A 27,924-nucleotide genomic window follows, 5' to 3' on the forward strand; every position below is an offset into this window, starting at 1 on the left:
GTAGCCCTAGGTCTATTAGCAGGAATGAAAGACACACACACACACACAGACAAACACTTTTTTTTTTTTTTTATTATATGTAGAGATAGGTTAACTTGAAAGATGTGTCAAAGAAAATGACAGGTGTCATGAAACATCGATTTTATTTGAAGGCTACTTAGATTTGCACCAGTACATAATGTATGGCTGCGTTTGCCAATAATTCCTGTTGAATTATTCACTTACAAAGATTTGGAAATAAGAATGTATGTAAATATTTCAGTCGACATCAGATGTAAACAAACCGAATAATTTTTAGAAATAGATTGCAAGCATATGCTGAGTAAACCTTTCATTCTGTTATTTTCTAAAGATAGTTTTCAGTGTGGTCTTTGCTCAGGAAGAGTTTGATAATGACTCTTTGTTGTTTAGCAAATCATGTAATTCATATTGATTCTTTTGTTTTTAAAGGTAAACAAGTAAAAGAAATCGAGAATTCCAGTGGGTTGAGATTGAAAATACTGACGGGAAAGTTGTAGGATTTGTGTTTATTCTTTGCTGCTTTTTCAAAATGGCATCATGATATGACTGCTTGTGAATTTAAATAAAATAGTTAATCTGATTTTGGTACTTTGGTGCTGAATCACAATTCGTGTTTCATTAACTGAGTAGTGCTTCTTTTTCTAACAGCTATTATTGACATTATATTACTGTCTTGTATCTTCCATCACATAGATTTTTACTTTAAGGATGTGAACTCTTGTGAGTTTTTCCAACAATATCACATGCTTGACTCTACCATTAAAAATTAGTGTGAGATGAATGATCCTAAAAATTTTCTGTAGGAGAAAGTGTTACCAAAAAGATGATACCTTTGCTCTGATTGGTCTGTTGTAAAAGCTGAAATAAAAAATTAAACCACTCCTAGGGGGAATAGGGAAAAAAGAGAGCACAAACAAGAAGAAAAAAGATATAAAGTTCCATTTATTTCTTCTGGAGGAATCCAGGAAAAGTTCTAAAGTTGTCAAATGCTCACAGAATTGGGAATTACAGAGTAGTATATTGGTGCTGGGTGCTGGCTAATACACAAATACCAAAGTGATATATAGCTAGGCATCTAGCAGTTAAAATGCTTTTTTCAGTCAAATTAAAAAAAGAACTATTTTGAGATGTTGCTGTAGTCCAGGCTTATGATTTTAGTTAGAATTTACCATTTAGCCTATGAGAAGAAAGGGCTAGAGGTCGTTCTTCCAGATGTGAATGATACCAAAAAATGAAACTTTTTGTGTGCCACACTTTTCATATTTCTGCTGGGAGGATTATTAATGTTGCAAAATATTATCTGCTGTATAGAGTAGTCACAATGCTGTCTGCCTACTTTCATATCCAAAAGGGAAAAACCACTTCTGTGCATGACTTTTGATATTGCTGGTTATATAATATTTATGAACCAGAATTTTGAGAAATATATAATGGAATTTTAGAGTGAAATGTAGGCTTATCATGGGGTTGTTAATGGAAACAGTCAAAGCCCAGTTATCCGGCATTCACCTAACCAGAAAGCTCAAGTAAATGGAATATTTAAAAATTTTAGAATTTTTTAAGTGAAAAATTATGCAAATGAAAGATTTGTAAAGGCATTTTAAAGTATGTATAGGATTACTTTTCGAAATTGTGCTTGTAACATTTAAAATGCAAGTACAGTTGTATAGTTTTCTTCCATTTTGTCTGTGGTTGTAGGCCAGGAATTCGTTCTTGGAATTGGACACTCCTCATAACTTTTACCTGTCGAACCATTTTTCAACAAACAAAAACTGTCAGCAGATAGTGTGATTTAGTGTAAATAATGGATAAGTCTGATTATACAAACAAGCGTAAGGTTTTTACCTCACTTTTATGTAAAATGGTAAATTCCGTAAGCTGGTTTAATTTTTTAAAAAGGAATTAACTGCTATTTGCCTAACTTTTCTGCAATTCTGGCATACAGAAAAGTTTCTTTAATAGGCATGGTATGTGATTTAATTTGAAAATGGATAAAAATGGCAATGCTGTGTGAAAAATTATGAATAAGCAATCTTAGATTTTTATATGCTATATCCGTAATTTGTATCTCTTGATTTCTGATTAAATAAAGGACAGTCTGTTTCTTCAAACTTCTGCCATTGCACCAACTATACTGGCATATCTTCACCAACTTTTGATGGGATTTTATAGTCGATTAATTTATTTGTATAATGTATATCGAAATAACATATTTTTTATCTTTCAAATGCATTAAAAAGTACTTATTTTAAATGTAGGCTTTTGATAACAAATAAAATGACTATTTTGATAATTTTAGACTGGAATATTTTTTTTTTTTTTTTTTTTTTTTTCTCCCCCATTTACTTGGCTTATACTAGGAGCTGCTTTTTGTATATGTTCAGCAGTCTTGAATTTTCAGATATTTTGTTGTATTTTTGCTTTTATTTATTTTTTCCTTTTAAAAATTTCTTTTGGAGTACTACTAATTTGTCTGGTACATGCTAAAAACATATGTCAATACTTAGCATCTATTTTTAGTATGTCCCCCACTTTTTTAATTGTTGGCAGTTTAGATAAGTTTCGATTATGATATTCATATTGAAGGCAAAACTTCTCAGAATCATGATTTTTATCCGATTTGTTCCAGAAAAAATAGTTTGGGGACTAATCGGTTAAGTAAGTTTGCTTTCCATTTTTTTTACATGCATCTACATACAAGGTGTGGCTATTAATTTCCAGGACTGCTCTAATAACACCAGAACAGATGATGTGAAAAATGTAACCTTTTAATATGCTTCAAAGTAATCCCCATCTGCCGTAATACACTTCTGTGCTCGGCTGTGTAAGTTGTGGAAACAACTTTTAAAGTCTTCTTTCGGAAGGCTCTTCGATGTCGATGTCACATTCTTTTTGATGTCTTCAACATCCACAAAGACATCCTTTGATCACAGTTTTGAGTTTGGGAATGTTCGATTGTACCCTCCTGACTTGGTCCCCGCAGACTTCTTTTTGTTTACCAAACTCAAAACTATGATCAAAGCAACACACTTTGCGGATGTTGAAGACATCAAGAAGAACGTGACGTCGACATTGAAGAGCCTTCCGGAAAAAGGACTTTAAAAGTTGTTTTCACAACTTATACAGCTGAGCACAGAAGTGTATTACGGCAGATGGGGATTACTTCGAAACATATTAAAAGGTTAAGTTTTTCACATCATCTTTTCTGGTGTTATTAGAGCAGTCCTAAAAATTAAAAGCCACACGGCATAAACATCTTTTTTTTTTTTAAGTCGACAATATTGGCAAATATGTGTACTGTTAATGTAATTAATGAAAGGCGTTTGTAATATTATTTATATAAGTGCAGAATAATTGTTTGTGCTTTTTTAAAAATGAGTTTATTGTTTTATGTGTTATCATTTTATCTTTTTAATTTTTTATCACAGCTCTGCTATTATACACTTCTTGAAGATAAATGATGTCATTTTATTTCAGGAAATAAGAGTTTACTTTCAAAGTCAAGGCTCCCTAGAAATAACAGATTTAATCCCTTATACCGAATATGAATTCAAAATCCGTTGTAGATCAAATGTATCAGACAGTGATTTGATGTGGAGCCCTCTTTTAACAGCTTCTATGGGAACACATCCTGATGGTATGAATTAATTTATGTATGCTTTCAATTCCAAATTTTTTATTTTCGTCCTGTATTATATATATAGTTTATGAAATCTTTTTTTCCCTCTGTAGACCCCCTAAATGTATAATAAAAGTGATAATTTTGTAATCCACCTGATGATGGAAAATATTACACTTTTCATGAAGAATGTCAGTATTGTGATATGCAGCAAAGGGTAATTAAAAGTAGCTAACTGCTGTTATGTTTGAAATGATAAGAAAAATATTGCTTTTTGAGAAAGTATCAATGAAAACATGTTACAAATTTCAAGAAACAAATTACTAACATGGATTTTGACGCCATGTTCTTTCAGGCTGTTTAAAAAAAAATATTTATTTATTTGCTACAGTTAAGTATTCACTCTTAGATGAACAAAAAAGCCTACATGCAGTATATAATTTTTTTCATTAATTTTTGTTAAATATACTGTATTATCTTTTTATGTCATTTAAATTAAAAATTAAGTAGGTAACTTAAAAACAGGTTATTTTTACTTTTCGTAGAGGGAAGGGGTATTTAATATCTCTTAACAAGAAAATTTTATAATATTTTTTGTTCAAATGGAAGAGAAATATCCTGATGTTAAACTTAAAATTAAGCAAAAAAGCAACCATAATTTACCAAAGATTTTTAATTAAAGTCATATCAGTTTTGAAACCAGTCAGACACAGATCCATCCCTCTTCTTCAGGAGCAAAAAATATCTTTTTGAGTTATGAGTGGAAAAATTTTTAAAAGCTTTGAAAGTGAATCTATGAGTATATCCTCAGTCAGTAGTGCCCACTAATAGCTGAACACAGATAGTTGGACCTGATATCGATTTAGGTGAATGGGTTGACTACGTATGCGTTTTTATGATTTTTCCCATGTGTAATTTAGATACGAGCCAGTATCCTTTAAGAAATTATCTATGAAACCATCTCTGCCCTTAGGAAGGTAGCCTTTGCCTGCTTCCATAATCAAATAAATCAAACCAGACCTTTGTTACTAGTAACTGATTTCAAATAACTGAGTACATTAGAAAGCAAAGATTGTCAAAAACAAACTTTAAGACATTCTATTATTAACCACAATAAACTTGCCTTATTTCATTTTATCTACTATCAGTTACAAAATCACTCATTTGACTTTACAACCGTGAAGAGTTCCCGAAATTTTCCACTAATGTGATGTTTAATTTGATCCCTCAGTCTTTCAACAAATCAAAATCTCGAACTTCCATCTTGTTTAACCACTCATCTAGATAACTGCTTAATTCAAAAGCAAAATCTTTATAAAGGGATACTTACACATGGCTGCTGCTGAACAGATTTGCCATGGAAAACCTTTAAGCTGAATTTAAAACGTTGCAAAGAAATTTACGTATGTGTAATTATCAAGCTCTACTTCCAGCCCTAGAATAATAGAAATAATGTCCATCAGCAATAGAGCCATCAAATATGACACTCGGTCTTCTTCATCTACATTCACTTTACAAGCCTCATGTTAAAATATCACTAAATAAAACAAAATATCTTATGATTCAGCATTATATCTCTGCATTAACCTTTTCTTGTGGACTATAGAGACCAATTTTTTTATGTATTTAGGGCCATTTAATCAGCTATTTTTACGGGAAGGAGCTGAAAAACAAAATAAACAGGGTCTTGCACTTCCTATGTATGTATGTATGTGTGTGTGTGTGTGTGTGTAGCACAAAATGTTGTCATTATGAAATAAGTTGTATTGTTTGTTTTCATTTGAATTAGTGTTTACTTTCAATTTAGTTAAATTGTTGATCTTTTGCAGTTCCTTACTGGGCACCAGAAACTGCAAGTTCAGGTTTTGACATTCAGGTTATTTTAGGCAATAGAACAATATCTTTGTATTGGAAGGTAAAGTATTTTCTTAGTACTTTTTTGTGCTTAGTATACATTTATTTCTTATCTTGTTTTAGGTTTTTCTTTATTATAAAAATTATTTTTATTATAGGCCATTCCCTTCAATTATGAAAATGGTCCAAATTTAGAATATATGGTTCAGTATCATATTCATCATGTTCCATCCCGAATTATTCGAGAAAGCGCAGTTTTTGGTATTGGGAAAAATACAACATATAGTTTTGAAAGTATGGATGTGAACTCAGCATATATGTTTAATATATTTGCCAGAAATGAAATTGGTACTTCAGTAAACACATCGCAGATAATCGTGGATAAAGCAGATAAGCGTAAGTTGTAAATTTTTAGTTTTGAATTTTTTACTGTATTTTTCTCACCCATCTTTGTGAAAAGCTATATATAGTAAACGTAGTGGTCCTTATTTTATGCTCACAAATCAGTAAAATGTTTTTAAATAGTGAATTTCATTTTTGAAATACAGTAGAACCTTGAATCACAAGCAACTGAGTTCATGAAAAAATCATCTGAACAACAACAACAACAACAACAACAACAAAAAAAAAAAAAAAAAAAAAAAAAAAAAAAACAATATGAAGTGTCTCGAGTTATGAACATTCAAAAATTGGTTATGAATGATATTCAGTTGTATTTTAATCTATGGTACAAAATTAACACTGACAGATTTCCTGAAAACATTTTAATATTTTTCTTTGTTTAACTTGACAGTAAGTGACTTACGGGATCACAGATTTGTTCTAGAGTATGTTATGACAAGTTTGTATTCCAGGTAGAAACTTTGGGGCCCGTATTTTTAAGGAGACATTTTTTGTTGTCTATGATAGCTCTTTCAGGCTTGTCTTGGAAGTTTATAAAGAAAAAACACACAGAGGAGTTATTAAAGAGAACCACAGTAATGAGCTTCCCGAGAAAGAACTGCTACAACTTCAGAACCAATATCAAAAGGCGACTGTGAAGATAATATCTTCAAAGGAAGAGGAAGGAGAAAGAGATGATCCCAGTTCTCTGACTTGTAAAATTTTCACATATCACCATGATAAAGAGTAGCAAGCTGTGGCATATATATTTTCAATGACTGTACTATATCTCACTTTTAAAAGATGTTCCAGGAGGGCAGTTACCTGATGATTTTATGGAAAAGGGTCTTTTCATCCTAACATTAACATTTCTTCCCTTCCACTTTCTTGCCACTTTCCATTTATGCTATTTACTGACCTTCATATGGTAAAATTAAATTTTTACCTATTTAATGTTGTGTTTATCTGAAGTCGTGCAGATATTACTCTTGTAAAATTTAAATAAGTAATCATCTGTGGTCCAAGAATGAATTAAATAATTTTACATTTATTCCTGTGAAGAAAATAATTTTGGTTTAGGAACTTTTTTGTTTTATGTATTTTTGGGATGATGAATGGCCTTCAGAAATAAATTAAATTTGTGAATCAAGGTTTGACTGTACTAATACTGAAATATTTATTTGCAGAATTAATGCCAGACTGAAAACTGCTAATTGGTGTTTTGTATGTGGTAAACTATGAAAATTAATTATTGTTAAATTTTAATTTTTATATCTGTGTAATAAAGCAATGAGTAAAATCAGTTTGTTGTTATTAATAACAAATCTATTGAATAATTGCATATATTTATGAACTATTAAAGGTTATAATTTATCATTAACCTTTTACATTACTACACCATGTGGCTCATTTTATCTTTCTCAATATTAAAATAATTTCTGCAGAAGAAGTGGCCAAGTGGATCTATTTGAACAAGTTTGTCTTAGGTTTGATTCTTGCTGAACAGGTTAGCTGCTTTGGGCTTTTCCCATATGTCATGTAAATATGAGCCAGTTTTCCTGTCTTGCCTTATGAGAAAATCTTCCATGAAGATATTTCTCTGCTAACCCCTCAAACCATCTAAATATATGCAATTATTCAACAGACAGACATTTATATGATAGTGGGTTAATTTTAAAAGAGAACTGACATATCTAAGAATATGAAGATGTTAATTAAAGATGTCACATATTTAAAATTTTAAGTTTTTAATTGTGAAATAGTGACATATCTAAGAATATGCAGTATCCTCATTATGTATAAATTTAGATATACATGGTATTTATAAATGACAGCTGCAACTGTCCAAGTTTTGATGCATTAATCACTGTTCTTCAGTTATGTACAACCTTGGTAACATTACTCACAACTACATAATAAATAATTTCTTCCCATACATGGTGTAACATGTTTGTTATGACAGTCTCCAGTGCATGTTTTACCCAACAACAAACTTTCTCAAGGTACACAGGCATTGGTGGTACATAAACTCGTTTTTTTAACAAATCTCCAGAGAAAGAAATCCCATTGTGTTAAGCACAGCGAACAGGATGTCCAGGGAAGAAAGTTGTTGCGTGCTGTTGCAGCATGTCCAGTCCAGCGTTGGTGAAGAGAGCATCATCCATTTGCAAAATGTATTCATCATATTTGGTGCTCAGCTTGGGTAACAAAACCAGCTTTCCAACATAGCCTAGAAATGATTCCCTCACCACAGTTTCTTTTTCGAAGAAAAGTGGGCCGTGTACTTTCTCGTAGGACACCGCACAGAAAAATAAGCACGATACTCATGCTGCTCTGAAACCACAGATCTGGACACCTCGAAATGGATCATTTTTCTGTTGCAACACCATCTTGACACTGTGGCTATGACAAGCAAACAGCAGGTAGCACATGAGAAACTTAGACAGTTGTCAGAGCTTATAGTGTAGGTTTTATATGAGTAAGGTCAATTTATTATTAATTTTTAAAACTGCATCATTCATTTATAAATATTCAGCATAAGGCCCACCAGCATCGAAGCAGTAAAGTCACCAAACACTGGTAGTTCAGTCTGAGGTTTGAATCCCATGAACAGGCTGGCTGCATGGGCATTTTTGTGGTTTTCCTCATGTGTAACGTGTATACGAGCCAGTTCCCATAGAAAGTCCTCCATGAAGGCAGGTAGCCTTTGAGGCTTTGCTGTAATTACATAAACCAAACCACCCTGTACATACATACACATATACCTCCTTACTCGAACTTCTTCATCATGTATTATTTTCTGATACATTTTTGTATAAGTTATTAATGTGTTTGATGGTATTTTGTGTTATTTGATAAGTTATGATTAAAACCCTTTTATTCAAATTATATCATATTTTATATTGTCTATTTTCAAACATTTTGTCACCATTTTCTTGTTGATTATATGCATAAAAAATCTAATAACTTTTTCTTATTTAGTCATAATTAGGTACTTTTCTTAATAATATGAAGCTTAAATACTATTAATAAAATTATCTATTTTGTGCTGTCCAAAAATCAAATTATTTTCATTTATTCTGTATACAATTATTGCAAGAATGTCAATCTTATATATTGAATGTGCATAATACATAGTACATACTTGTAATATGCTTGATACTACTAAATTTGTACCATTTTTACAGTGCTTGATGGGCCGAGAGATATCACTGTCATATACAATAAGGGGAACTATAACATTTCCTGGAAGGCACCTAACAATCAGATTAAATATTATACCTTATTTTGGTGTGAAGGTCCTGAAAGAGGTGAAGGAGCCATAGATTGGGTGCATGTGCAGCAAACTGAATATCAGCTCAATCTGTCAGATAAAAGCACATGGTATCAGTTTGCAGTAGCTGCAAATACTGATATTCAGACTTCAGGAATGTTTTGGGCTTCTTGCATTGTGGTTGGTGGTGGTAAGTCTAATTTCTTTGCTGTTTGTTTTTAGGTGGTAGTTTGAAACAAAGTGCAATTGTACTTCTCTGTGAATGCTTCATTTTGAAGTTAAATATGTATTTAGATTAAGTTATAGGCATGAAAATATATTTCCCACCTTCTATAATATCTGTTTTGAGATTGCCAAAATATTGTTGCTTTAGAACTTGCTTTAACTTTCCGAGCTGCCAAGTCATATGTATATGTTCAAAAATATTTGTCTTATTATTTATTTGGGTTTGGTTTTTGCATAGCTTTGGTTTGTGTGGTGTTTTTAGAACTGCTGTCATTTTCATTTTGTTGTTAACCTTCCAACACACGCGTATGCTCAAAATTTACGACAAATTCAGTTTTTAATGCATATTTTTCGCATATCGAAGCTGAGACGTCTGAAGGTCATTTCTATTCCTTCTTTTTACCCTTCCCCACATCATGGAATGTGCAAATAGGAAGTCATTTGATTTTTTCCCCTTTTAACTAGGCTTTTGTGCTACATGGCAGCTTTTTCATAAAAGTTACGACATGCCCGTGGTCGTTTGTGAAAATTCGGAAAATATTTTTTTCTCAAATACTTTGTAATTTTGTGTTATTAATGGCCGTTTATTATTTTAATTTGAATACATTTTGCTCTGTAGATTTTATATTGGTTTTCATGGCAAAAAAATATGTGCAGCCAGCTGATTTTGCTCGCATTATTCAAGAATTATCTCATGAAAAAAAGTAAGACAACGAAACCTTTGAATGTGAGAACAATAGCGATTTCCATTCCTTATTTTCTTTTATTTCTATTTTTTAGAAATAAATAAAAATATTATAGTTTAAAGTGCATTTTTGTAACCAGTAAGAAGTAAATTTCCTTGCAGAAGTAAGTAATGCTAAGCTTACTTTATTCCATACCAAGGAATAAAGTAAGCTTAGCATTACTTACTTCTGCAAGGAAATTTACTTCTTAAATTCTACCTGTTTTCTTTTTATTGTCTATACTTGCCTTTGATGAATGCCTTTGAATGTGATATCATTTGTATTTTGCAATAATAAGATTAATATTTTATTTCTTAACAAATTTATTATCATTATTCACTCATTTCTGTCATTGTTCGTACCAAAAACGGTAAAATAATGGATGTTGTAAAAAATACGACGCGCATGCTCATGTAAAATTGCCAGGCTTGCGTGCGGGAAGGTTAGTTTATAATTTAAATTCGCTACAGGATTATTAAATTTTGAAAGTCTTGTTCGCCTTTTTATACAGCAATTATTTACATTTTCCACTTTTTTACCCATTCATTTTGTTTTAAACTTTATTCGTTACTAAATATGATTTGATCTTTCTTTAATTTTAAATTATATGTAGGAAGAGAAGGAATCAAAGTACAAATTAAGGAAGGTCATTTTGGAATTATAATCATGAAATTATCACTTAAACACATTTTTTTTTGCAAACTTTAGTGTTTTGGGAGCAATCCCATAGCCTGAGAGTTAAAACATAGTTTCTGAATCCTTTTTAGAATCACTGCTTTCTTATTGAGGTACCTCACCTCATTGCCCCCTCGAGTTTGCTTGTTCAGTATCCTTTACTCTTAAAAGTATGGTACATTATGTGGCCTTTGAATTTGATCGTTTGGTATTAACTTTTATAACTGTTAACTTTTATAGTCATTAAAAATTTTAGGTATTGTTGAATCATATAAGCACCATTTTGTTCTGTGATTCTTTTGCCATGTCTCCAGCAGCTGGAAAATTCCTTTTTTTTTAAAAAAAAAAAGTCATTATCTTTATTTATAAAAAGTTATCAAGGTGCTATTTGATAGTCTCCAACTCTTGGCTGTTCAAATAATTTTGAAGTGATCTGAAGAGATGAAAAACCAAGGGGGCAAGGCCTGGGGACTGGGGAGGGGGTAATACAAAACATCCCAGCCATGCTTATAAGTCTTTGCCTGACTTTTACCAAAATTTGGGGATGAACACACCTCAACATACGTCATGGAATGGATTGGAGAAAGGATGGAAGACAACATCTTGACATTGGTGATTTCTGAGTGCTTTGCTTTGATATTAACCCTTTAACTGTCAAGTTATTTTGATGATTTGGGTGCATAAATTGTCAATTTTTTTATTCCCAAAATGAAATGTTTGCCTCACAATCAAAAAATTTAAAAAAAAAAAAAAAAATGCCGCACACTTAGAACTTTAACCTCTAGCCTTTGAAACCTTCAGTAAAGTGCTGCCATTTGTTGAATTGAAACTGAAATAAACTTCTCACGATTCGGATATAACAATATTCGGGTATAACAATATGATGCACTAAAAAAAAATTTACCCCGAGTGATATTCGAGCGTGACATTTTGGAATACCAGTGCTGTGCCCGAGATTATTTCGGATATGACAGTTAAAAGGTTAAAACTGCCGTTTAGTAATAGTATTTTTCCAGATTTGTTGTCTGATTTGGCGGCAATTATTCATAGTATACAATTCCTTTCAAGTCCCATTATACATAAAGCATTACTTTTTTAGGATGCAGTTCCTTATTTTAATACTATTAAAAGAGATTCATTTTGCTTGTCCTGTGATTTTTTTTCTTGTAGTAACATGATTGTGTAATATCCACTTTTCATCTCTAGTTACGAGCTGTTCAACCCTTTCGCCGTCCTCTCCTGTCCGCGAAAATTTCTCCCCAGTGGCCTTTGTTTTTCGCAGCGTGTAATTTTTTTTTTTCTCTGTACATATATAACTTTCCATACATAACTTTCGTAGTGGATGAATGTAAATGAATATTAAGTGAAATTATAAGGAAATATAGCATAATGGAAAAGTAATATCTCTGCTTATTTCTAACAGCAGGATTAATTTGATAAGACGGTCCACTCCTCCCATTTTGTTGTTATAATATTTTACAATTATTGGTTTTTTTACAATTCTTTTCCATGTTTCAACATCAATCGTAGAGTTATTATGGACTGTACTCATCAAATGTATATGCTTCTTGTCTTTCCAATTCACAACCTCATTTTTTCTCCTTTTCTGCTGAGTAGACATTGAAGATCCTCTCACTGCCTTGTATCTTATGTAAAATAGCACGAATATTCATAAAACCCGGGGGAGGGGGTGGAATTCAATTAGAAATAGAATGCCTGATTAGTACTGCCCTCTAGGAGGTATTAGAACAAACAAAAGTAAAAACTCAAACAAGTAAACATTTAGAAAGCATTGTAAATGTTTAAAAATTTTAAAATGTAGAAGAACGCTTGAAGCGCGTTACAGCCGCCCTGCAGAAGTTTCACTTAAACGCGCTAGACGCGTTACGAATGACAAAGAGATTAAAAAAAATGACCTTTTTTTAAATTTCTTTTTTAAGAATGACATGCCGAAACTTGAGCAAGTAAGGGATTCCCATACATCTAAGCAGCTTATGTACTTATTCTTCTTCAAATGATCACATTTTGTACTTTTTGGAATATTTAAGGACTGATGGTTCCTGAATTGTTTAACATAGATTTTCAATGATAGCTTCTTTTAATAGGCCCTTCTTACAGAGGATAGCCACTCAGATTTGGTGTCTTGTTTGAGCTGAAATTTACACATTTAGGCTTCTCAAAACATTTTAAAATTGTTCCATAAGAAGCAATCATTTGTATGTATATTACGAGCTGTCTGTCTAGCATTTTTCTCTTTTTTTCAAGTAAAAAAACATAAGATGAGGAAAATGGCTTTTCATTCTTAGCAGTGAACAAAAACTATGCCACAACACATACTAGAATTATGCATTGGGAGCAGAAAAGACCATGTTTAAATATCTGCTTTGATGAAGGCAAAATAATTAGAAGAAAGGTTTGCTGTCATATGAAAAGCTGCAGAAGTTTACGAAAAGCCCAGTAATTTAAATTCATCATGTAATTATAATAATTAAAGGCTTCTAAAGACATAGTAATAGATGTAAAAAGAATGCACAAATCCTTTTCAGGGTTCATGCAGTAGTATATAATAACAGAACACAGTAGTGTGATATGTTAGACAACACTGCCAATACTACTTGTGACTATGTTTTCAGAATTTTAGACTCATAATTTATAATTTGGAATAACCGAAATGAATCTGCTTAAAATGTTGATCAACATTAATGTGATTTCATGTGATTTTTTTAAGATTTATGGCTGCAATTAAATGAATGTTGAACTATATGTTTAAAAACTGTTTAGGTAGAATTTTTCCCAACTTATACTCTTATTGTTTGCTTGCTTTTCAATGCATTATTCTGTGCCTGATATTAATAATGCTCGATGAGATTTCCTCTGACTGGGAAACTGTGCTTTAAAATTTGTTAGTAGGGACTTTAAATTTTTATTTCATGTTTATTGTATAGAACAACATAGACTAAGTTTTTTTGGGGGTGGGGTAAAATTTATGTGACTGAAGTTAAAATTATGAATTTCTAAAGCTGTGTGTGGAGGTTAATTTCTGTCTATGCTGAGGCGTAATTTATTGGCAACTTTGGTTAATTTTAATAACTTGCACAACAGATTTTGTTTACCCAATCACATATTATTCACATTTTCATTGACCTTATATCTGTAGATGTTGTATTTGCGGTGCTGTTTTAGCACATTAAATGTGCTTTTTATTGCATAAAATAACCATTTTATACTTCAACTATTAATTTCAAATAATATAACATAGAGCAAAAAGTCTGAATTGGAGATATTGTGGAAATTTTATTGTTTGAAGTAACATGAAAGGATTAGATTAAATTGTAATGCAAAGTATTAAAATTAATATTACTGAAACTAGGATAAATTTTGATATCATAGTGATTCCTTATGAATAATTTCTGTTATATATTGCATCGCTGAATTACTTTTACAATTCTTATAATACATTAAAAAATTTATTACATAAAAATAAAATACTCTTTTTTTGTACTTATTTCTATAGTACAGCATTTATTATATCCCGTATTTGCAGTTGATTAATTACATTCTTGCTTTACAGAGCGTTTTGAAATAAAAAGCGTTGAGTTAACTCCAAAACATTCAACCAGCCTGAAGATACAGTGGTCTTTAGATTGTGAAGCCCAGAAACGTATAGTGGAGCATTATAATATCCATTATTGTGAAACTGGGAGAGTTTGCTCTGCTGAGGCCAATTGTACCAGTAAGTTAATTAAGTTAATTTTTGCCTTTAATTCTTGTATTAATGATTTTTATTAATGATTTTTTCAGAACTTTCTTTGTAGTTTGAACTGTTGTTGAGCTTTTGGTTTTTAGACTGATTTATTTAAAAAATGTGGAAAATTCTAATTTAATATTCATTAATAATGAAAATTCTGATTTAATATTAATTATTAAAGAAAATTTTAATGTAATATTAATTTAATATTAAATAAAATTAATCATTCTAATTAATAATTAATTCAAGGGGTGATTTCATTCATCTCTTGAATTTAAATGCTTATTATTAAATATCCTAAGCCATTCTGAATGGGATTGCTTAGTATTCATTAAGGATTGGTCATATTAAGAATTGCTTAGTAGTTCTCAAGAGATAGATTGCTTTTGAACTGCTCTGCCTTTCTGATATTTCTAGCTAAGATACACTGTAAGAATTTGCTCTGCCTTTTTAGTTTTAAACATTAATCTTGAAAAGAAATAAATTATCAGTTACTGCAGATTGTTACAGACTAGCACTACAAAATAAAAAAGTAGATTTTTTAGTAATCTTTGCAACATCAAAAATTAAAAAAAAAAAAAAAAATTTCCGGATCGTTCTGAATGTTATCTTTTGAGACACTGTATGATTTGTCACTGAGGATAAACGACTTATAGACTAAAAAATTGAATATTAGAAATAATGTTTTGATGCTATATATCATAAATCTGGCAAAAAATTCCCATTGCTTATTGCCGGGAAGCTGGATGTAGTATGACAGAGATTTGGGCTTACTTTTGTGCTGGGAATGGACTGGCATCTGTGCTTACTTTTGTACTAAAAATTTATCAGCATATGGAAAGAATGGGGTAAAAATAAATCTGAAGGAAATATGAAAGAGGTTTTTAAGCTCCAAATTATTGAGTTTCTCTGCAGTGAGAAAAAAGGGTATGTATTGGGCAACAAAAATTGTCAGGAACAGGAAGTAATTCATTATTAACAAGTATTTTTTACAATGTATACTTTTATTAAAAATTTAAAGTAAGTAAATCATGCATTCTAATAAATAAAATTAACCTGCTCAAAACAGTAAAGATATGTCACAAAATCACTGCATGAGCATGACACATAAACATAGTAATAAACAGATAATTGGGACATATCAGTGACATTCAAAACTGTACATTTTCTAAAGCTATATTAAAAGGGAAGTATAGTATGATTTGCTGTTCTATTAAAAATTGTGTGTATTTGAAGAATATGCTTCACTTGTCTCTGACAGAGACATAATTTATGGTATTTCAACAGAAAAAAGATTAGAAACAATAATCTTAACTGTTCCATTGACATTTATTAAATTGGCAATGATGTACATATTATTCTTGACCAGAGGGCATTATGGAAGGGGTTTAGCTAGAAGTAACTCTGTGCATGTTCAGCATCCTTCCACCTTTGAAAGCTGTTTAAAATTTCCATAGATGTCAATTCTCCCGGTTTTTCATAACATCACCCGTTACCCCAGTAGATCACCTAATCTTTTAAGATTTTATTTTTTAGCGATTAAGAAAAGGAAAATATTTTCCCAACAATAAATGAAACTTAAATTAAGCAAATTCCATTCCCGCACTTCTAATGATTTTCAAAATAATTTTTCCTGTTAAATTTTATTTCTTTTGAATTTCCTCCTTAATGACATTTTATGGATATCCTTAAATTTCACTTGATCTGAATTGTCTTAATCTGCTGCAGACATTTGTAGATGCATTTGCAGACATTTGTAGATAAGATTCAAGGAATGTGACACAGTACTAAGTTTATTGACACAGTAGTAGGTATATTATTCATTAATTTTACTTTTATTATATTTAGAAGTACTTTCGTAAATCAAAACTATCCTTTAGTACTCAAGATTTGAGTATAAGAGTGTAAGAAAATTAAAAAACAAAATTAGCCTAAGAGCATAAATTTAGAATATCCAACTAAATGATAACATATTTTACATCAAAATTGAATTTAAATAGTTCAGTAAACTGAACTATGCATTATAAAATGAATTAAAGTCAATTTGGGTCACCATGTAGCCTGAAAAACCTGCTTTTCTCACAAAACTTTCCTGATTTTAAGATTTCACGCTATGCATTAAAGTTAAGAATGCATATATCCTGTGATGAAAAAATTATTCATCAATAAACAAGTTTAATCTTTGAACTATAGGTTTTCTATAGCTGTTCCTGCCCCTTACCTCAAGCAAAAACAATTTTCAAGTATTTATTAGTGTATTTTTTTTCCCTTCTTAACAGATCATGAAAAAGTTGAAGTCATCAAAAACCGACATTTGAATGAATATTACCTGGTTTCCCTAAAGCCTTATACCTGTTATAAAGCATTTATGCGTGTTTTAACGAGTAATGGATGGAGTGCAGACAGCAATATAGCTTCTGAGTCTACCTTGTCATCAGGTAAGCCTTGAAATGATTATATATTTCTCATAATAATTTGTAGTGGGATTGTTAGTTTTAGTTATTTGGATTGTTTGGTATTTTTTCTGGCCTCAGAAAATGAGGCGCACTAGTAAGCCAAGTGGCCACTGAATATCAGTAGCTTTCAGATCTTGGTGAAAGGACTGGTTGTATGGATGCATTTAGGGTTTTCCATGAATAACATCAGTATGTGAAGTGTTTCCTTTAGAAAGTCGTCTATGAGGGGATTTTTCTTTTTTAGGGGGCCCACCAGCGGCCGAGCGGTAAAGATACTGAACACTGGTAGTTCGGTCCGAGGTTCGAATCCTGCGAATGGGTGTTTTCGTGGTTTTCCCATGTGTAACGTGTATACGAACCATTTCTCTTAGAAAGTTCTCCACAAAGGCATCCCTTCCTTCAAGCAGATAGCCCTCGTGTGCTTTGCTATAATTGAATAATCCAATCCAATCTTCTCTTTATTAGGCATCTTTTAGGCATAGGACGTTTTCATGCATAGTATTGATCAGTTAATCAACCAAGTAGAATTAAGCCCATTGTTAATATATTTGCCTTTTTAAATTTTTTGGTCATTTATATAGTATAAAATATTAATACAGAATATAAACATATTTTTTAAAGTCATTATATAATTGAAAAGAATGTCTGTGTCATGGGTTTGTCTTAGTGTTTAACAGATACATAGTCCATAAACATGAATGCTAAATCATTACCCTGCTTTTAGTGTTTAACAGATACATAGTCCATAAACATGAATGCTAAATCATTACCCTGCTTAATAAAGAACAGGCCTTATGTTCTTTGTTTATGCTATAAGTCATAGCTTAGGCCATTAATAGGTTCAACCTTTTTGAAAACAGACTGAAGAAATATAGTGATATGCCAGTTTTTCTCACCATACAAGGAATTTTTTCCATGGGTAGGGAGTGTCATTCCCCTTAAGTGTTTTGATTTTTAATAAAATAAAATATGACGAAATAAAATTACCTAATTGTTAGAGATGTGACTGATAATGAAATTTTTTATTGTGTATTTTTTAATATCTATTTGGGAAGTGGGAGCTAACTGCATATTTTTGAATATCCAACATTTGGGTGTTATTAGCTGGGGTAACTGCAGTTCAGTTACAATTAGAAATGTACACCTTAAAATATGAGGCAAATATAAGAGACATATGGAAAAATACATAGGAATTATATACGATACGCTAAAGATATTTCACCAGTGTCGAAAAAAATTAATGTTTTTTAGAATAACTTATTTTCTTCCTCTGTGGTTTGGAGTGCTTAACAGCTTAACATACTAATTGGATGTTAAGTCAATGTTTAATGTAGTAAATATCTTATATGCAGTAGCAGCCATATTTTAGAGCCATTTAATTACTAGACTTTATATTCTTAAAGAAAAAGCAAGCAGTAATCGGAACAGTTTTGTCAGACCTGTTTTTAATTTTTAGTGTATATATATAAGTGCTTGATTTTAGTAGAAATTTTGCAGGCAATACGCGATTCTTAATTTTCTCATTGCGTTCTCATGTGGTTGCCAGATTATGTTAATGGTTGTTAATGAGGTCAATATTTATTTGCTTTTGGAAACTCTAAATAAACTGGGAAACAAAGTGCTATAAGGTAAAAAAAAAATTTTAACCCTCTCAGCGTTACGGCCGGAAAATTCCGTATAGAAGATTGCCTTCTATATTCATTATACATGAAAATTTCTGCCAGCTTTTAATGTATCTGATTTCAGTTTGGATGTATATGAAGAAAAACAATCAAGGTACAAAATGAGAGAGTTTTTTTAAAATTAAAATCAAGAAAATATCACTTATTCATGACATTTTGAGGAACTTTGAAATTTCAGGGTTAAACCCGTAATGCTGGAAGGGTTAATAGAATGAAATTAAAAGGGTTCACTAGTGTAGTGCGACTTGAGGAATTATCTAGTACTAGATTCTCTAATAACAGCAGAACTGGTACAGCAGATTGGCTGTTTATAGCACAGGTAAAGAATATGTCACTCAGAATACAGTTCATAGTTCAAATGAATAAAAATACAGCTCCCTGATATCGCAGAACTATTCATTCTGCACTTGAATTGTATAAAAGTGTAGTGCTTCTTACATTAAGATTTCTGTACTATTTCTTGCAATAAAAAGGCCAGATGACAAAAATTTTTATGTGAGGGTTAGAAATGTTTTCATTAGCATTTTCTGTAAATTTTTGTTGGAATCAAATGGTAAGATGTATGATAGAATTAGGTATAACTTAAGATGGAAATTTCTTAATTAAAAATGAGATTTAGGAGTGTAACATTAAAATAATTTTTAAATAAATTACTTGGTTTTATTTAAATGTACTAAAAAGCTTTTTTTTTCCCATTTTTGTGTGTGTGTTTCTTTGTCACATTTTTTGTCATGTGGTTAAAAAGGAAATTGTAGGGTTGCTACGAATGAACACATTTCAAATTAAAATGATCAAAGTAGCATTTTAAATTAATTTAATTTAATCTTCCCTGCTTATGACATTTCTGGGCTTTTATTTCTATTGTATTTTATATCATGTTAATGTCACCATAAATAATTCTCTGAGGGCTTCATGCTTTAATTTTTTTAAACATTTTTAAGTTCCTTTGTGTTGTATAAATTGTTCAGCAGTAAATAATGATGCATCAAATCAGTTATATAGTATTTTTTAGTCTCAAGAATTTTGGAATATTTTGTTTTTGTGCTGTATTTAAACAGTCATTATGCTAAACATGAATGTTTTCGTTTGTTAGAGAATTTCACAATATAATTGGATTTATAAAATTTTGTGATACATTCATTTTGAGTGATTGTTGTGTATAATGAACATTGATATTTTAACATTTCCTAATATACTTATTTCGGTACTATATTACATAATTTACACAATCAAAATTAAAACAAATTTCATTTCAGCTCCTAGTGACTCACCAGGTGATGTGAAAATCTTAAGAATTGATGGCACAAAAATCCGCATATCATTTGTCCCACCTCAAATTCCAAATGGAATCGTAACACGCTATGTAGTAACTTACAATAAAACTTCAGATGGTACATCTCACCATGTGCAAGTCCGAGTACAGGAGACGAAAATGGACCATGGAGCATATATAGTTGACTTGCAGAAGTCTCTATTTTATTATTCAAATTATTCCATTGAAGTAGAAGCCTGTGTAGAAAAAGCTTGTTCTCCACCATCTAAACCAGTGTATGCTTTAACTGGTATATCAAGTAAGTAGAAATAAGTAGTTTTGTTTACATTATAAATACTGTTCATTTTTAATCCATTACTCTTCATTTTTAGAAACATTCTGTATGATAGTTAGAATGCTATATTTTCATTATTTAGTCAACTATCTTTTCAAAAAAAGACTTCTATACTTGGTTCAAATAAATCGAAAAAAAAGAATATAGTAATATATTTAGGTATGAAAATACTGATATGAAAAATTCAACATAAGAACTACATTTGTTATTGCAGTGATGTTCTTTGTTGCCACAAATTTTGGACTTTGCTGCTCTTGAGGCACCATCTATAACTGGCATGAGTCAAATGAACCTGATCTGTGCAGTGTGGTATTAAATGTCGATCTTTGCCAATAAAGAGCATGTGTGAAGATTGCTTTTCTTTGCTGCAGTGCTTCGTGGCCTTGGATATAGAACTTGGGACCTCAAGTTCCTTAATTCATGCCCTAAATTGATTATATCAAAACAGTTGTTTAAGAATGGGCTATTTGGATTGATGTATTTCAGCTCAGTGAGTGTGTTGCTGCAGAGTCTCCTCTCAGCAAACTTGATTGGTGTTATATTTTTCACAGCTTGCATAGTGGCACAAGTGAGTACATTTTGGGCCCATAGGCATTGAGAGACCCTGATATGTTGACATGTGTTTTGTCATTAGGCTGTGGGATGGAGCTTGAGTACTAGTCAACAGTACTATGGTACACTTTTGCATGTCTGTGTAAGTGTCGATTTGTCATTGTCTTGATGCAGTTAGTAATCTGCTTAGGAAGATGAGCAATTGCAGAACATCCAGTCACATTCAGGTTATAGAAGCAGCAGTGTTGTTGTTTGTCCTGCTACTTTTGCACCTTATCTGCCTTACAGAGTCATCTATTATTGGTACTGTGAACTAGTTGTTTCTGTTCTCTGCAGTTTGGTGTTAATGACAATGTTCGCCAATAGAAGGTGCCTCTGAATGTTTTTAGATGCTTTGCTTCATGGCGAGGTATAGAACTTGAGATCTTGGCTTCTATAATTTCATGCCTCATTTGATTACATCAAAGCTGTTGTCTAGACATGAGTAATTTAGGACCATGCTTTTTTCTGCACAGTGGTCTTTTCCACTAAGTGAGCATCGCATTGTAAGATACTGATTACAAAAGTGTCCTCATATTCATGAGTAATTACATTCCAGGATTAACAAAGATAATGAAATTGTTCATAATGTTGAACACCATATAAAATGATATAGTTTTATAGTGTGCATGCAAGTTAAATTGATTATTTGTAGAAGACATTACCAACATTGAGACATTATATATTATACTACTAATGCATAATGCATAATGTCTCAATGTTGGCAATTATCTATTATACTAAATAATATATGTTGTGTACTAGAGTATATTTTCTGTCTCTTTCTTGTACTTCTAAAAGTCTGATTTCTGACTTATTAACCCACAGAAGAGTGAAAAATGAAAAAATGCAACAAAATGTATTGTTTCAAAGAATAATAGAAATAAGAATCATTAATTTTTTAGCCTGGTAGATTATTAGTTTATGAGCCCTTGTAGCACATTGCTGGGAGATAGAGAAAAATGCTGTCTAACCACCAACAGCTGATACCGTTTACGACATATTAATAATTGTCAAATTAGAATGTGAGCCTAAGAGTTTCCTATAATTTGAAGATATACCTGAAGTTTTCACCCTGATTGTTTTTACTCCCAATGTTTAATTCAGAGGTGATTGTGGTCAAGATTTTTTACTTTCTTAAATCCAGAATTTCTGGATTTGTGTAATGTTCACTCATCTTTCTCAATTTTTTTAAAAGTAAAATATACCATTCAGAGATTACACAAAATAAAGACTCTTAGACTTATAAACCATAAATACTAGATACCTATGGCCATTTGTGCATAAATAGAAAAAACTTAGTTTTGGGCTGAAACAAGATAGAAAACAGAAATACATGGTATTTGCAAAACTGAAATGTATTTTAACTTGCTTCCTTGGACCTTTTGTTGAAAGTTCATTTAATAATATGATTGATATTATAATAGAATGTAGAACATCCAATAACATTTATAGTGGGATTGAAAAGACAAAAATATTATTTATTTTCATTACACAAAAATAAATGTAAAGATTTTGGTGCAGGAAATCTCTCTAAAGAGTATTGGTAAAGATTCTAGGGATAAGTTCCAAAGTTCCTGATATTCCATTGAACAATTATGTTCTTTCTAGCAGTTCCTGTTGTCCAGCATTACTGATATCATACTCCAAGCTCTAATCTAAGATTTGAATGAAAAGCCACTGTCTAAAAATCAAAATATCTTGCTGATCATACTGAACTTTAAACTGTCAGCAAAGAAAATTATAAATGCAGCGATTCTTCCAAAAAAGCAAGTTAAACTTCGTAGTTATTTGCTCATATAGCAAAAAAAGAAATAGGAACTGTTTGAAATGATGTTGTAGTAAAACATAAATGAATTTTTAATAAATAAATAAATAATACTTCTTGCTTCACTAATAAATTTGTCTGAATATATGTATGCATGTGTACTAATATTCTGCATTATACGAAATCATGCTGAATTTTTATTTCTCAGTAATTTTCAGGTTTTCTGAAATGGGGTCGCAATCACCCATTATTTGTATAAGTCGAAAATGATCGTAGAGATGTATGAGAATAAGAGGATTGGGAATATTGAGCTAGATTCTGTTATCACTTCAACTTTCAACACGTAATAGCTGTTTTCTTATATCACTAAATCACTAAAGTTTGACACTTTGTAAAACAATGGAACAATGAACCTGCTGTAAATTGTAATGTGCAAGAAAATACTTTTGTTGTATGTGAAAGAGTACTAGTGCACATATTTTTAGAATACATATGTACTGTATATTACAATGAACTCTCTGGTATTTCTTCCTAATCCATCTTAGGTGTCACACATCAAATAGCTGATATTGTTTTAAAGTAAAATTTTGTATTCACATATACTTTTGAACTGATTTCAGGACCAGGTATAATGAAATCACCTAGTGTCGAAATTTTGAAATCTTCAATGAATATATCTTGGGATCCTCCATTCTTGCCCAATGGACCATTAGATTTATACCAAGTTGTAAAGGAAAGTACAAACAGTAGTATAAAAGAAGAATATAATATTACTGGACGTAACTTCCTTATTCTTTCCCTTGCTTGCTCAGATGAAGAAAAAGAAGAAAAAATAGTATACAGTTTTAAAGTTCGGGCTGTCAACTTCAGAGGTGATATGGCCTTATATGGAGATTTTAGCAGACAGACAGAAACAATACTTTGTGTTTCAAGTGAGTTTCTAAAAATTAATTTTTTTAATTGCATGCTTTTATTGTTACATGTCATTTTTGTCAGTAGTATGTCCAAATTAGCAAAGGTTTTTATATTTTTGATTCTTTTGAGAAATTATGAGTATGAAGTTACATGAAATACGTTAATTGTTCTAGATTGCATGTGTATAAATAATATATTTAACTGCACTAAATCCTTGGATTAACAGTTTTTCAGGGAAGTGGAGAAGGAAAATAAATGTGGGAAAATGATTAAACCGGGAAAATTGCATCGCTGTGTTGTCAAATTAAAAAAATTTAATGCTAATAATTAAGTATATAAATTCATTTTGTCACCCCCTACAAACTATGCATATGGAAAGTGCTCTAATGTAATTTACAAATGACAGTTTGGAGAAGGTGATATTATTGTTACAGAACTTTTTCTGCACAGTTAAAAAAAGTAATAATAAGTGTAAGAAAATTATTTTTACAAGAATTTAAACTAATTAAATTTAAATTTTAACAAATACGTATAAAAGTAAAAAAGCAAATTTAAAGCCAAAATTAAAAAAGCAAATTTAAAGCAAAAAAAATTTTAAAAATATTTAAAAAAAAAGTGTAAACATTTGTTTTTTTAATTTTGGCTTTAAATTTGCTTTTTTACTTTTATATACATGTTTGTTAAAATTTAAATTTAATTAGTTTAAATTAAAATTTCATTCCTTGCAGCAATGGTGCAAAGAATTATTTAATTAAATTTTATTATTATTTTTAATTAATTTATTTAATTAAATTCAATTTTTTCTTATGAAACAATTTTTACAAGAATGATGTATTGAAACTCTATGACACTAGTCATTAAGTCAGATTTTGCCTTTCCTGATAAAATGATTTTTTTTAAATGAGTATCTTAATATTTCGATGCATTACGCTCTTTTGTAATATTTAAGGTAAGTGAAAGATTTTTTAAGTTTTGTCACTTGCCAACAGTATCTCATCCACAAAGTGAAATCAACCACAAAGTGAAATCAACACTTTTTAAAAACTGTAATGCTGTTTAGCACTTAATGTATGGTAATGGATATTTGCATTAACAAATTCATGTTATTTACAGTTATGCATTGCATGAAATGCAGAACTTTTTATAATGAAAGTTAAAACATTAAGTTACTTATTTAGGAATGATAAAAGCTGTTACTTAGTAATGGGTTAACAGCAAAATAATAAAATGATAAGACAGTCTTGGCTACAACAAGTGTGAGAAAAATAAAGTTTAAAAAAATTAAAGGACAGAAGTAAATAATGAGTAAAAATTAAAAAATAAAGTAAAATGAAATAAAGAAAAAAAATGATCAGTTATTTTTATTTTCATTTAGATGCCAGACATTGATAACAAGTCAACTTATTTAAAATAAAGGGATAATGTCACTAAAGTTTGAAAACGTTAACAGAAACCATAGTATAACTAAAGATGAAGAACGATGTTCAAATATTCCATGAAGCACAAAATTGTAAATTTGTCATTCTAGTTGAATCAGATTATGTTAATTTAAAACTTAAGCTCTTTTAAAAGTAATAAATATGCTTTGTGCCATTTAAATCTTTGTTTTATTTTAACTGTTATGAATTAAAAAAATTTAATTTACAATATATCCGTCTCACAATTTTTATAAACATTTTCACATTTATTGTAATTAATAAGAGATGCTAAAATGGTGCCCTAAAGCTGTATAATATTGCATTCCATATAAGTTTCATTTGATTTTTAAAATTTTAACTTTTATGAAATAAAACTGAAATTTTTCTCAGTAAACATACTATTTCGAAGTATGATTATTAAAAACAAAATATAAAAAAAAAAAAAAAAAAAAAAAAAAAAAAAAAAATTCTATTTCTCTCACTTCCAAATAAAATTATTTACATTTCCAATATTTTTTTAAATTTCAATTGAATTGGTAACTATGAATCATTGTTCACTTTGCTAATAAAAGGTCTGGCCATTTTTCAAATAGCACCTGAGGGGTTAAGTATCTGTAAATATGTATTTTAAAAACTGTCAGAAAATTATATTCGATGTGTTTTTATAATTTAATTTGTAATGCATTAAATTTGAATATTTTTCTAAATTATCCTTTCAGGCACCTCATTTGGATTGATAATAGGTAGCACAGCTGGTGCTGTTATTGGATTTGTACTATTTGTGCTACTAATGTATTGTGTAATATCATGGTGAGTGCTTTGTTGACCTGCATTTATTAAAACAAGAGGCTAATTACTTTGTCCAATATTTTCTTTCCCTCATTTTGATTGCACAACAATGTGTAGAGAAGATTTCTCTGACTTTTTTTGCTCCTGAATCTTCTTGATCAGATGAAATAATTCATTGCTTCGTCTGTTTTCACAAACCCCTCACTTAAATGATGAAAAATGTGTCAAAAATTGTAGTGTGTTCATAGTAAATTTACTTATTAAAAAGTTAAAAACTACTTGTTTAAAATAAATTACATTTATGTATAACTAGAAGTTACATTAAAAATAATTAATAGTTTCAAAATGCACTTCAATAGATTAAAATCAAAAGAGATGTGATATATACAGTCAAAAGTCGTTAATCCGGACTCGTCGGGACTTCGGCGATTCCGGATTATCGGTTTTTCCGGATTATGGATCATCAGTTTAAATCTCGCAAGATGGCATGCAGAAATTCTAAAATTAAAAATATGAAACCTTAATTTATGAAATAAAGAACAATTATAATCTAAAGGGTATCAAAATTTACAAAAAAAAAAGCTTAATATTTATTTGTTTACTTTATTAAACATTTCTTTCAATGTAAGTTGTTTTAAGTTGCTTCGTTTTATGTGATAATGCTTTCTCTTTAATTCTACAAACAGACACAATTTCTTGTTCAGTTACAAAGTTCCGCTGTTCAAGTCCCATTAATTGTTGTGCCGAGAATACCGACTAACTTGTCAATCGAAATTTTTTTGTTTTCACTAACCTCTCTGTCACATTCTTCATGTCTTTATCCATTTTTTGCAGCAATTCCACTTTTTGTTTGATGGACATCGAAACATACTTTCGTTTTGTACGATCCTTTGGGAGCTCCAGAAATGGAAATTCTATTTGACATAATCGAAAGTTCAAGTTTACTTTTATAAAATTGCTCTTACAGTCTGCAAAAAATAATAAACCGGATCCAATTCGAATATTAAGGAACAACGCAATCATCAACATTAACTGAAATAGATAATTAGATAATTTTAGATTATATTGTCCGTTATACATAAAACGCGCGCGCAAAAACGTATTCTGCGCTTGCGCAAACGCATATGCGCAGTGGTAAAAGGTATTACGCGCAAGCTTAAACGCCTATGCGCATGTGTCAACGCGGCGCATGCGCAGAAAGTTTTTAGCTTTGAGGTCCGGATTATAGATCATTCCTGATTATGGGTGTCCGAATTACCGACTTTTGACTGTATATATATATTTAAAAAAAATAAACCACCTTTGTCATATTCATGAAATTTTCTTATGTTGACTGTATAAAATTAAAAATATTCTTTGATAATTATCAGTTTAAAATTACATTTTTTGGAGGGTGGTAACAGACCAGGGATTTTTTTAAATCTGCCTTACACTGTTAATGAAAATTAAAGCAAGTAATTAAATTGTAAAAGATAAGAAATAAGAGCAATATATATATATATATATATATATGTATCTTGATATGCCTTATGAAAAATCAACTATATTAGACTTCATTAGGTGAGCATTATATAACGTGCTGTTTATTTATTTTGTCTAGAAGTAATTTTTTTATAATTTTTTTCGTAATTTTTTTAACTGCATTAGATAATAAATGTTAATTTCATTGACTTTGATTATGTTTAAGGTATTACAGGAAATTTTAAATCTTAAGAATGTGACACTCTAGTTCTCGAATTCTTTGAAAGTTAAAAAATGATCTGAAAGTAGAAATTATCTTCCCCCTCTTTCATTTGAATCTTTGACATTCTGACCTAAAACTCCATTAAATGTTTCAACTCGAAACTTTAGAAATATTAGTTTCAGTGGTGTTCATTAGAAGGAATTATTAAAAAGTAATGCCATTGTTACAATTCAGTGGACTTGGATTATAAGTATCATCTCATTGTTATCCTAAATCTTGCACTTTTTTTTTTAAGATAATTTAACTTTATATATTTAATGTTTATTTTAGCCAACTCTTGACCTAATGCTCTCTCCTCTGTGTACTTTTGCTTTTATTTAAAACCATTTAAAAATGATGTAAAGGATCTGAACTGTTTTATTAAATTTTATTTGTAATTGCTTAATAAATATATAGATTCTTTAAAAATTATATTTTAAAATTTGTTTCTCA

The 27,924-nt window shown here is 30.4% G+C and overlaps 1 protein-coding gene across 6 annotated transcripts in view; it reads left to right on the plus strand.

The window, feature by feature from the left end:
- The window catches only part of LOC118200055 (uncharacterized), a 438,581-nt gene that overhangs the window by 397,243 nt on the left and 13,414 nt on the right, over positions 1-27,924 (plus strand). For all 6 annotated transcript variants that reach the window (XM_085826181.1, XM_085826180.1, XM_085826182.1 and 3 more), the window contains 9 exons: positions 3,499-3,658; positions 5,470-5,555; positions 5,653-5,890; positions 9,064-9,339; positions 14,346-14,507; positions 16,802-16,960; positions 19,917-20,231; positions 23,247-23,558; positions 25,679-25,769. In XM_085826181.1, the coding sequence (XP_085682307.1) occupies positions 3,499-3,658; positions 5,470-5,555; positions 5,653-5,890; positions 9,064-9,339; positions 14,346-14,507; positions 16,802-16,960; positions 19,917-20,231; positions 23,247-23,558; positions 25,679-25,769 (1,799 nt within the window). The remainder of the gene's footprint in view (positions 1-3,498; positions 3,659-5,469; positions 5,556-5,652; positions 5,891-9,063; positions 9,340-14,345; positions 14,508-16,801; positions 16,961-19,916; positions 20,232-23,246; positions 23,559-25,678; positions 25,770-27,924) is intronic.

Source organism: Stegodyphus dumicola, chromosome 11 (genome assembly GCF_044657685.1).
Source record: "Stegodyphus dumicola isolate Sdum_Otavi_A_Nest chromosome 11, ASM4465768v1".
Lineage (NCBI taxonomy): Eukaryota > Metazoa > Arthropoda > Arachnida > Araneae > Eresidae > Stegodyphus > Stegodyphus dumicola.